Source organism: Metopolophium dirhodum, chromosome 5, assembly GCF_019925205.1.
Source record: "Metopolophium dirhodum isolate CAU chromosome 5, ASM1992520v1, whole genome shotgun sequence".
Classification (NCBI taxonomy): domain Eukaryota; kingdom Metazoa; phylum Arthropoda; class Insecta; order Hemiptera; family Aphididae; genus Metopolophium; species Metopolophium dirhodum.
In genome coordinates, this window is record NC_083564.1 from 782,106 (window position 1) to 794,846 (window position 12,741).

Here is a 12,741-nt window from a genome sequence, read left to right on the forward strand (position 1 = left end):
TGTTTACACAACCGTCAACCGTTAATCATTACTTGATATCATAATCATAAATAAGTACCTATATCGCAAATCGGTAGCGCAGTGTGGCCAGTATGACAACACAGCAGTTAATTATTTATAAAAATCAATTTTTCGGTAGTTCTGTGGAAATCATATTGTTAATCCAATATTTAAAATGTATTATGTAACCTTTAAAGTTAAGTTGACGACTATAAACTTTTACAAATAATAAACATTTTATTTTTATTTTTCATCGAAATGAAATATTTCATGAAAACTTCATTAAATATTTCAAGAAAATTAATTTTATGAAATTTTAAAACCCTACGTATACCAGTTACGCACGATGTAGATAATACAGTGTAGACCACGATTAAAGATATTATACTGGTTGCCCATCGGCATCTGATAAGGCATAAATGAAAAAAAAAAATTAACCGGTAGCGCCCTAAGTGGCAGTATTACAACTAAATGATTATTGATATTTAGGTGTAAAATTAGATTTTAGTTCTAAATGTCGACACATGCGGTTGAATGTTGACATCAAGCGCTAGTAGTCAATTTTTTCAGCTGTTTAAAGCAGTCTTTTTTCAAATCAATCTGAGTCGTATTTTGACGGCATTTAATGCGGGAATTATCCATCGGGATATTAATTTCACGTAATTTGTAGTTTTGGTTTAACCAGTGATTTTGTCATATATTTTATGTGATTATTTTTATGTGTTTTAGTTTCTGAGCGGAGCGATAAATGTATTGATTTTACTATGATTCGTGTTTTATTTTTAACATTTTTTTTTTATTTGTGTCTGAGTGCACGATAAGTAGTTGCTTCAATTTTCCACTTTAGTATCTTGTTTGATGGTAAAGTAAAAGTAGTTGGTGCATTGGGAGGTCAAAATTTCAAATTCCCAGTTATAAACCAAAAAAAAATTAAGGTAACACGGGAATTTTTACCCTAAATTGGTTTTCGACAAAATTGATTTTGGTTTTTGGTGTAACTCAAAACAAATTACCGTAGAAACAATTTTCAATGGTAAAACTAAAAAAAATAATATGATTTGTTTGAACTGTTTGGACATTTTCAGTTTCCAATTTTTTTTAGGTTTTTGTTTCAATGAATGTCAATAAAATGGTACTTGTTGGGTAAAAAAGCTTGAAAATTTAATACAAGGCTCTTAAGTAAAGCCCATTTTACTGGGTTCATTTTAAGTGGTTTTTCGTAATTTGTCAGTAGTTTTTCCCGTGTCATTAAATAACTATTGAGAAAATCGAAAAATCACCTCTTTAAAGTACCATCTTGATCCAATTTGCTAAAAGATAAGGTACTAAATTTAACTCCTTCTAGTAGAAATTTTGTATACAGGATATAAAAAAAATAAAAAAATATAAACACCATTTTAAAACCACTAGCTTCCTGGCTCCGCTCAGAATCTAAAAAATAGAAAATTGTCAACTCTATAAATAGTTCAAAAAGAACCAACATAGTTTTTAAATTATATCATATTATATAGAAAAAACAAATATACATTTTCGTTTATGTTACACTAATAAAAACGTATGAGGGACCTTATTGTATTCAATTTTTAAATTGTTTAGCCGGGCGAATCATTTTTTATCGGCAGTAATTTTTTTAATAAAAACTTATACAAATTGAAAGTTTTTTTTGTCTATACGAAGCTATTCACCGTCTAATTTTTTTAAATGATCTATTTTTAGTATTCTTTGATTGTTTATAATTGAGTACAAATGTATAATAGTTAATATACAACTATCCAGAGCCAAGGTGAATGTATCAAGATGATAATATAAAATCTCAACAACCGGTCTTGGATTCCTGACGAGCTTGTTTTTAATCATAATGACGTTTAACACGGCGTAGCGTATTGACAATAAAGGAACAAAACCATTCTGTATATTTTATTATAATACTATTATAATGATTGAAAATGTCCATTGGTTTATAACATGACAAAAAAAAGATGACAATTTGCCTAAAAAAAATTGAAAAAAAAATTTTATTGTTAATATAAATATTTGTAAGAAAATAAATAACAATCATAATAAATAATTATACATAACAATATATTACAGTAATAGGTATCATTAACATATTTGAAAAACAACTTCAATCCTTAAGGAAAAAAATATATTTATATTGACTAGGTACTCCTATAATATAATATAGTCATACAGATTAAAAATTATAATATATTATCATCACATATGTTAAAAATATTACATCGAACTTCATATTAAATACATTAAATCTATGCAATTCCACATTAGCACATTGTTGAACACTCAACAGAGAAAAACGCTTTAGATTTATTGTTATGTCATTCGATACTTATTATTACATTTCGCTTTGGAGCTCACAATAATAATAATACGTACAGCACAAAAAATGTATTTAATTAAACATAATATCACAGCGTGTAGTTGCTAAACATCATTCTATTGCCTATTGAATCTCAAGGTTCAACGATATTACAGATTGCCAATTTGCACTTGCAGGGAACAATTCTCTGTGAACACATAATATAGTTAACGTTGTTTTCATTGTTATTGTGTTTACTGCATATAATATAAAACATAACTAATATAACGTACAGTCATTAAAAACATTAAATAAGTTTTATATTTGTATTTAATCAGTGTTTATAGATCGAATTATTTGCGTGGGGGATTTTAAATATCTATATTATAATATTGTCTCAATTAATGACTAATCGTGGAGCGATAAAGCAGCGATATTGTAAAATCTATACTTACTTGTTAGTGTTATATTTTCAAGTGAAAATTATTTTCTTTCAATCTCAGTGTTATTATAATCGGTATCGAAACCAAGTTTTATGGTGGTCATCAATTGAACGTCGAGGTTTTTTGTTTACCGGAGACAATTCACTAGCTATATTGTACATGAAAAAAAGGTATATTTTATTAAATAACAAAACCACAATAATCAAAAAGTTATTAATAAAGTAAAGTCTTGTTATGTATAGGTAGTCAGATAGTCAGATCAATATGAAAATAATACGTTCAAGGTGCATTGCACTATATATGAGCTTAAGTGTCTACATGTTTTTTGGGCAGTGAAATTAGTATAATATAAGTTCCTAAAAGGATTTTCCTAAAGACAAATCTCACAAGGTATTTGTACTACGTCATTATTGCTTATGTAAATCAATTTTGTTGTTTTAGCAGTTTTGTTATAAATGTGGGTTTTTTGTCAACGATGGGCACTTTTTCGTTTTTTTTAACCGAATTTACAACATGATTACGCATCAAAATTTGTATCACAATTGCACACTTTTTACCTGATAAAATCACAAAACAATTGCGCCTCAAATGATATATTATAAAATACATACCTATAATATTTTATGTAAATATTTTCTATATATTCACTCAAAAACTAATTACTATTCCCAATTTTCCTTCCCAATTACTTGCTTAGGGACTGATCACAAATTATTATTGTTTAGTTATTCATATGTTTTATTTTTATATGATCAAAAAATAAATTTATTATTGACTATAATAACATTATTATATAATATTTTATATGTAATTTAGAAGAAAAAGAGTTGAAAATGTTTAACCAAGCCAACAATGATCATTTTTTGTCTGTATTAATCCTGAAATCTTCAAGGATAATATTGTGAATGAATAATTAGTTCCTGAGAGAATGTATAGAATATTTATACATAAAATAAGTACTACAAATATTTTATACTGTATTTGTATATAAAATACCTATGTATATTATAGTAACATATTATAGGTACATTATATAATTCAGTGCGCAATCGTGTTGTGATTTCATCGGGGGAAAAGGATTGATTTAAAATCGTATTAGGTACACATTTTAGGTCGCAATCATGTATAGTAATAATAGTCGGGTCAAAAAAATATAAATGCACAATATTGTGTTGCAGCCTTATTATTAGGTACCAATAATACATTGCGAGAGATATTTTCTTTTGCTATTAATTATACATTTATACTACGCACTCGTAATGATTATTACTTCTGAAATACAAATAATTATATGTAATTGACTGTTGCGTACATTTTTTTTTGTTTTAAAACTACCGTTAGGAGTATCGTTAACAATATTATAATATAACGAGAACATATTTCTGTTTACGATCAATACTTACTAGTTACTATTAACTAGACGAAGAACTATAATATATAATATTATATTATATTATAATATATTGTAGTCAAATCAAAGCGAAAATCTGTTGAATAAGTGGAACGAAATCGTATAATAATATTGTACAAGCCAACGCGTCTCAAAGCTACCAATAATATAATATTATAGAAAGTCGCTGGGAGCATAATATAATCTAAATAACGCAGTGGTTCTTTTTATACCATGTCTCGTAGGAAATAATATAAGTATACCTATTACTTTAATATTTTAATTATTAACAGACAACAGTTCGCGCGAAATCGAGAATCGAGAGTGTTTATACTCTTTTATCATAAGTTAATACGCATTTTAAAAAATAGAAAGTGAGCATTTTAATAAAATATGTGATGCATACCTATATTATATTATACTATAATAATATTACATACATAAATACATGTATGCAGTATAAGCTACCTATGTCACGTGTATTTTGCTAGGTAATACGAAAAAATCATTTGGAATTGACACAGTTTAACCAACTCGTTTAATGTAATTAAATAGGTTCGTAAATTTTAAGTATTAGAAATATTGAAAAATGTTAAAAATTCTTAAGAGGACGCTACCCCCACAATTTTTGTCTTACAAAATATGTATAGGTACAACATAGCAAAAACCGTTTTGCACGGGATAGAACCGCTCAGGCTTTAGTGATAGTTAAGACTCCAAACTGATATACAATATAGTTCAAAACATTATCTGTGAAATAATGTTTTATTTTTTTTTATGAGATGCAAAAAAAGTTCTTATTGATTCAAAATCCATAATTTTTTTATTTTTAAAACGAATAACATTTTTCGTAGTTATATCAAAAAAATAAAAACTACATTTCACAGCCAAATTTCTCCTTTTTATGTGGTAAACATTTCATTTCACATTTATCACTGTACCTAACCTTCTCGGTTATTTCCACGCAAAACAGGTTTTGCTATGTTTTACATTTTAAAGACGGGGACAACACATGCGGGTGTAGCGTCCTCTTAAAATTATCACAAAAGTTAATAGATACTAAACACTGGCTGAATTCATCCTATCATCCCGTTAATTATAAGTAACTAAGTTTTATGAGGTTCGATGGTCGTAGAATTTGCTATCAATATTTTTGTTTTTGTCTTAAAGCTGGCGAAGTTAGCCCATAGGTATTATGCGTAGGTACCTAATGTATGTTTATAAAACAAAAATGTCTTACGTTTTTTACCAAACTCCCGTTGCAGACGTCGAGTATTCCACTTTCGTTTCACTTTCATGATGTTTGTCACCATCCATGCAGCGAATTTCTCCTTGTAACTGCTATCCTTCGCTATCACTCGCTCCCATGCTGCTGTTTCCAGTTTCATGTCGGCTTCCATTCTCAATTGAAAATCCGTACTGTCTGTGTAAACTGAATCATGTGACCGACAAGCTTCATCTAGCTTATTGATACCAAGCTGACCACGAGCAATGCGTTCCAAAAAGTCCGTACCCGGTCCACAGAAATGATAACCCGGAAAATGAGCTGAGGGCAAAACATTTCAACAGTTTATAATATTTTGTTACACCTTCTGCAGTTATGTGTGTAGAACAATCGGAGTGTTTTCAACTGATAATGATCTTAATCGAGTTAAACAATTTAGTTTTAATGATAGGCTTATCTTAAGATATAATACTACACATTATATATTATGTATAATAGGTACATCTCCGATATTAGATTTAGTCGGATTTCAATGTATGTAGCGTAATAAATATTTTTTTTTACGCGAATAAAGTGACATTTTATTATTGCTTAATATTGTTATTAGTATATTATTATATATCATCCATTATTTTTTTGATAAAGAATACGTTATGATTTATAGTCTATAAATTATCATTATTTATTAGTCCACATTACGCACATACCAATTTTAAAACCTTAAATTGTATTAATTTATATTTGCCAGCGTTAGGTATATGATAGTATACCTTAAATTATGAAAAAAAAAATCCTTTAAAAGGGACCTTTTATTTTTTTTAATTTCTTTTATTACTTTTAAAAGTAATGTATTTTTGACAATTTTTACCATTTTTAGTTTTTAAAAATAATTTTTATATTTCTTGTTTAGTTGTGCACACTAAAATAACTTTAAAATTTAAAAAAAAGTTGCGGTGAAAAGTTAAAAATTTGATGTTTCGATGATAGTTTTGATAAGATTGTCTGCGGTACATCAGCCAATGTGCGATAAGTTCTGTTTTGTTTAAAAAAAAGTTAAACAAATTTGTCTTGACTAAAGTAATAATAGAGTTATACCCCCCCCCCCCCCTCTTCAAAGGGTATTTTTCATAATTTAAGATATACTCTCATATGACCCCAGCCGATCACCCCCCCCCCCCCTCTAAGACACATTGTATATCTACCTACAAACTACAAAGAACTAGGTGTTTTTTTAACGATTTAAAATGTATTAATGTGTAATATAATGTATACATACTGTATAGATATTGCTGTATAGGTGACTCTAAGACATACCTACAATCATAAAATCTTTTGAAATAACGATCATGCGAATTTTAATTAAAATGTAGGTAATCAAACAATTTACAAAAAAAATCATTCGTTTAATTACTTATGTTTGATTTAGTATTTGATTGAGTGTATGATAATAATATGGTTACTTTATAATTTTCAATATCACGACGCGCTATATGCGAAAGAACCTTACATATTATGTATTGTTATTTTTGCTTACTTTCTCTTGATTTTGCCTGTCCATGGCAATTAAATGTAAACCAAATTAAAAAATTCACCGCAATAAGTTTCAAAACCATTGATTAAATTGTTTTTTAAAATCGTCGAAATAAATAAACAAAAATGGTAAAAAAAAAACAAAAAGATAATGAACCGCGAAAATTACTGCAATAGTACTAGTATATTATAGTCGTAGCCTGCGAACGTCACGCGCTTCGACCACTGCTACGTCCACATGAAAACTAACACGCGATCTTAAATGTACTACACACTCGTCGTGTACCCACTAAACTGGTTCCAAAGCGATTTCGATGTGCACTATATATAGCTATCATATTAAGACTTCAAAATAACCGCCGCGGTACGTAACAAATATTGTATACCGTATGTACCTACAGTAATACATTTTTGTGGAGTGATTTTCCAACCGTTGGTTTTTCCCACGAACGTACGCATTGTGTGAAGAATCTAAACGCTTTGCTATTTTTCAGATGATATTCACAACTATTTACGATATTATTATGTTTAACACTGACGGCATGCGTGCACATATTATTATGCATTTTATTTTTGACGCGTAAGGTATTCGACCATTTTTTTTTTTATCAAGTCGTTCAAGCTGTACACAATTCATATTATACAATCGACGAATTGAATTTTGAATAGGTAAAAAGTAAATACCTACCTATCAAATTCCTATATTATTTTTTAAGAAATTCTCTGACAACGTGACCATATAAATAATGTGCTTATAAATAAATGCCTGTAAATATTTTTAGTAAGGCTGCTTTATAATTTTTTTTGTTGCTTAACATATGTGTACACATGTCACACACAGTTTACTATATTAAATAATAAGTTTTATTATTTATGATACATATATTATAATATAAGTAAAGACAGTTAAAAATTTAAAATCGTGTTGTTAATTTCTAGTTGAACACGTAAATGCTGAAATATACCTATTGAGTGAACAAAATACAGGTGAATACGTTTGAAATACTTGCAGAAGAAATAAATCAATAAATTAAAACTGATCAAAAGTTGGTTTACTTTTCAATTATTATCATAACTATTTTTTAGCCAATTCAGGTGAATTATTTCAAGGTATTTTGATAATTCATATTTTTTTGTTATAAGTAATAAAAAAAAGTGGGCAAGTGGGTGTCGCTCTGATGTACAGTAGGTAGGTTACAAGTGGGTCATTATGGTGGCCATTGACTCGTTAAGAAGATTTACTTTTTAGTCAACATTTTCGTACTATATTTTTCATTCTAATGTTATAAGTAAGAAAAACGTGTCATATTGATCACACGTTTTAAAGTAGCTGGTTATAACTTATAAAGTACCTACATCATAATATTATTATTGTATTCTATATTTTATTATAATTCATCCATCTGTAGCTGGGACTGGAACCTTTATGATTTTATGAGTTTGGGTTAAGGTTTTGATTCTCAAAAACACAAAATGTTGGTTCCGGTTTTGGTTCTGGTTTTGGTTTTCAAAAAAATTTAGGTTTCGATGAATACCGGTTTTAACCTTTTTTATTTTACTTTTGCTTTTTATTTTATTTTTAACAATTATAAGTACTGTCTAAAGAAATTGACATAATATTAACCCACATAGGATACCCACATTTGGTATTTAATATTATTGCCGTAGGCATATTATTAATTAGATAACAATTATATTATGACAGCTTACTCTGAAACACTTATAAACGTACAAACTGTATTATTTTCCGAAATTCTACATCAGCAATTGCGATTTGCAATTCAATAATAATTGAACCCTGCACCAGGCTTATTATCGATTTCATGGAAATAAGAATATTTTAGTTTTTTGGAATTTGTTTTATTGTTGTACACATAATAATATTCTTATTTCTTAGTATTGATAAACTTTTATAGGTCTATGATCTTATAATTATAATTATGTTATTACTAATAACTAATAAGTATAATAACTAACTTATTAACTTATATAGGTATATTATTACATCTAGCCTAGTAACCTATACTATAGATAAGATATCTATTGGATTTTGGAACCGAAAAAATCGAAATAATCTATACATCAATATTAAGGTCTTGAATCCTAAAAAAACGTATTTAAGGGTTCCGGTCCGGTCTTGGTCCCAAGATTTTCAAAAGTTTTTGGTCCAAAACCGGTCTATTACAGTACGGTTACAGTCCCTGATCTGTAGTCTATCTACAAAAAATCTCATGAAATTAATAATTTTTCTATGTATACATTTTTTTATTATGAAAAATTATACAGTTTGTATGAAAAAAAGTTATAAGTAATTGATAAGAAGAAATTATTTCTATAGAAGTCAAAAAGAATAAAATTAAAAAAATTAAGAAAAAACCATTGATTGACAGTTAATGGTACCACCTACATGTTAATTTACCTATTACTCTGCTATACCAATATATATCGGTAAAGCACGATTGAGCATAAAACGTTTGAGCATAAACCTTTTTAGCAACACGATTGAGCATAGAATATTTTATGCGATGTTGTCACATTCACGTGGCTAAAATGTTGTAATTTATTATTTTCACGTATTATAATAAGTCCAGCTTTATCGACAATGTTATCGATTAATAAATTAGTTCCGGAGCAATAAAGTAAAAATTTATAAATTTTAAAAATTAATACAATTCCAAAATTATTATAGAAATAATATCAGTGTCCGATCACCCATACTCTATAGTATTCTTGACTTAAAAACCATGCAGTATTTTTTTTTTAATTCGTACCATATTTGTATTTTATTATTTTCTTAACTATTATTATTATTATTATTATTATGAAACAGATTTTATGAAATGTGACTATATTATTGACTATGAAATCATGTTATTTTTTTGATATGTTATAATTATTATTATAATTATTTAAATAAATATTTTTGTATAATATAGTTTAAATGGAAAATGGCAACGCTGCAGAGTTTTTTATGCTCAATCGTGTTGGTTTTCTTTTGTATTCCGATTTTCTTTGATACGCCGACAGTAAGTTTTGCTCAATCGTGTCGCAAAAAAGGTGTTTTATGCTCAATCGTGTCTCAGCCATAGGTATACATGCGACGGATATATTATGTGATTTACATTTTTAATGTTTATATAATATAATATAATAGGAGTGTGTTTATTTTTTAAAACTATTTTATTATTGAAGGACGATGTAACTATCTATTTTAATTTTCCAGGTTTATCTACGCATATGCCACGAGTTTCAAATATTGTAATATTAATTTATTCTATAGGCTCCAGCAGTATATTTATCTACGTTATAATTATATACCATGTAGATATTTACTACATAAAAAGTTTTTTTTTAGAGATCACAGATTATAAACTGTGATAATAATGTAGATAAATACTTATTTACATAATGTATCATTTAAATTTTTTTTTACGTTTTTTTTTTTTTTTTGGCAGCAAATGTTTGGTTTTGGTACGCAGATATGGAGAATGCGGGGTAGACTGGCAGAGTGCCAAAAACCAAATATCCCTACAATATAGTTGTAAATACCTGTATATTTTAATACCTATATTCAGAATGCAGGAAAACACAACACACTCTTGCATTCTACGCTTTAGTGTTCTAACACTATGGCCCCAAACGACCCACTCTACAATTATTATTACCTATACCTATCGGCGTCCGGGTTTTTAAGACTATTTATATATTTCAGATTTCCCCGTCAATCATCACAAACAATGAGTAGATATTTACCGTATGGTATTTAAATTTTAAAGTTTTTAAACGTTGTAATTTTTTTTTACGACAGATTGCGAGCGGTAATACCAATAATAATACGTGCGATACGACTGTTGTGGAACGCGGTTCGTTGACACATGGCGCGGTCACGAGTCGGACGGCCGACGAAAATATTGGCAGACGGGACGACGACGCGAAGGCGATCGACGATGCTGAGTACGAGCCCGCGACCGGCCGAACACCTCCACGTAATAATATTAATATTATAATAGGTAGTATCACATAATGTTTTACCGCCGCCGAGGCCTTGGACAGATAATGATAATAGTATATAATAGTATATCCATTAATATCGGCATTATAGTATTATTATATATAGGTACGGCGTTTGATCGAGGCCACCGGCTACCCGACCGACCCGACCCGAGGTCACGCACCGCGTTATCCGAGCCGATTCACGGCCACCAATCCGCTCGCCAACTTTTCATAATATTTCAACTTTTCAAGACCCGTGAGCCCCGGGCGATCTCGCGACTCGGCTATATTATAATATTCCTAATCCTCGAGATCGGTATGCGCATAGCTCCGTTGTTTATATATCTTTTATTCGCTTAACTGGTAGGCTCTTCTACTCGTTCAGTGTAATTTGGAAGTTATGGCCCCCCTACCCCACCCCCAGAAATTTGGCTTCTGATATTGTGAATGGTATATTTACGTTGATAACTGAGTTTCTCTATTTTCATAAACAGTTATAACTACTAAATAAAAGTAGGTAGGTAGCTATAAACACGGGCGACGACAAATAATAACAATATTAATAAACACGGTTGGACTGGTAGGAGGTAATGGGTAATGGATTTTTAACAACCATGTGCATGTGCATGTGCATTGCATAATTATTTATAAAAATAATGATAATGAATAAAAGATAACCACGGTACCTACAAGCATAATCAAATACTATATAATTTTAACCATAGCCTATATACCTATAATAGCTATGGCTGTATAGATATTTTACAGTTTTACCATAATATAGTAATATTATATTTTTTATGAATAAATGAGAGAAACTGCTTGTGCTATTACATTAAAATAGGTTTTTTGGTCTATTTCATATTCGCGACAAAAAAAATAACCACAAATAATTTACCGACCCACCCGGCGGGGGAGTAATTTATAAATTATAATACATAGGTACATAATAAAATTAAAGTATACAAAGGGTTAGTATACAAGTAAACAAGTAATGTTTGACTATCGAAGAATAACTGGAAAGTTTTATTCAACAAAAAATGTAGGAATGACAGTGTTCGATAATCTGACATAATACAGGTTAGGTTAGCCTATCGTTATACATATTATATAGATTATAGATACATTATATCGATTATTATGTGCAGTTCTTCATAATGTATATAATATATATAAAACGCATGATATCGAATATTAAAACTTTGTAATTACTAACACTCCATAATATAATATTTATTTGGATATTTTAGTCATTTTTTTTCTTTTTTTAGTTATTTTTATGGTTATTTTGACCTCGAATATTTCAATTCTTGCGAATTAAATGTATGTAAATATTATTTGTTGCTGGATATTATTTCCGTGAATGTTCATTTTTTGTAAATAGGAATAATAATATATTGTATCATCACATTATAATATAAAATGCAATTAATATGATCACCGAGCTAAATTGAATAAACAATTTATTGTTATAAATCTGTTGATGCATCAAATAATGCATCATTAAAGTCTTAGCTTTTGGTGGAATTATGACTGATGGGTCGCCCTACACTCCCTTGCATTCTCCGAATCAGAAACTATGTACTGTGATTCTATTATTGTGAACATATTAACATAGTATGCATATGAATAATTATTTAAATTTACGTAAATATCTATATATTTGTTGAAATAAAGGAAATTACTTGGGTTTTGTTTTATTTAAAAAACACGATAAACCTAACTTATCCACTTTCGTCGGTATTTGTGAACATTGTAGCGATAGGTATACCAACCACTGAAGATTATATGAAATTGAAACTTTCTCGACTGCTCGATAGACGCTTAGTCTGTTAACATTTTT

At 28.8% G+C, this 12,741-nt stretch overlaps 1 protein-coding gene across 1 annotated transcript; it reads right to left on the reverse strand.

Moving 5' to 3' along the window:
- Window positions 1-2,061: 2,061 nt before the first annotated feature.
- On the reverse strand, window positions 2,062-7,189 carry LOC132945757 (uncharacterized). The gene is made up of 4 exons (XM_061015512.1): window positions 6,910-7,189; window positions 5,391-5,696; window positions 2,773-2,908; window positions 2,062-2,525 (listed from the first exon to the last, which is right to left on the reverse strand). Exons 1-3 carry the CDS (start codon window positions 6,986-6,988, stop codon window positions 2,826-2,828), a joined length of 468 nt encoding a protein of 155 aa, XP_060871495.1. The 5' UTR covers window positions 6,989-7,189; the 3' UTR covers window positions 2,062-2,525; window positions 2,773-2,825.
- Window positions 7,190-12,741: the final 5,552 nt, after the last annotated feature.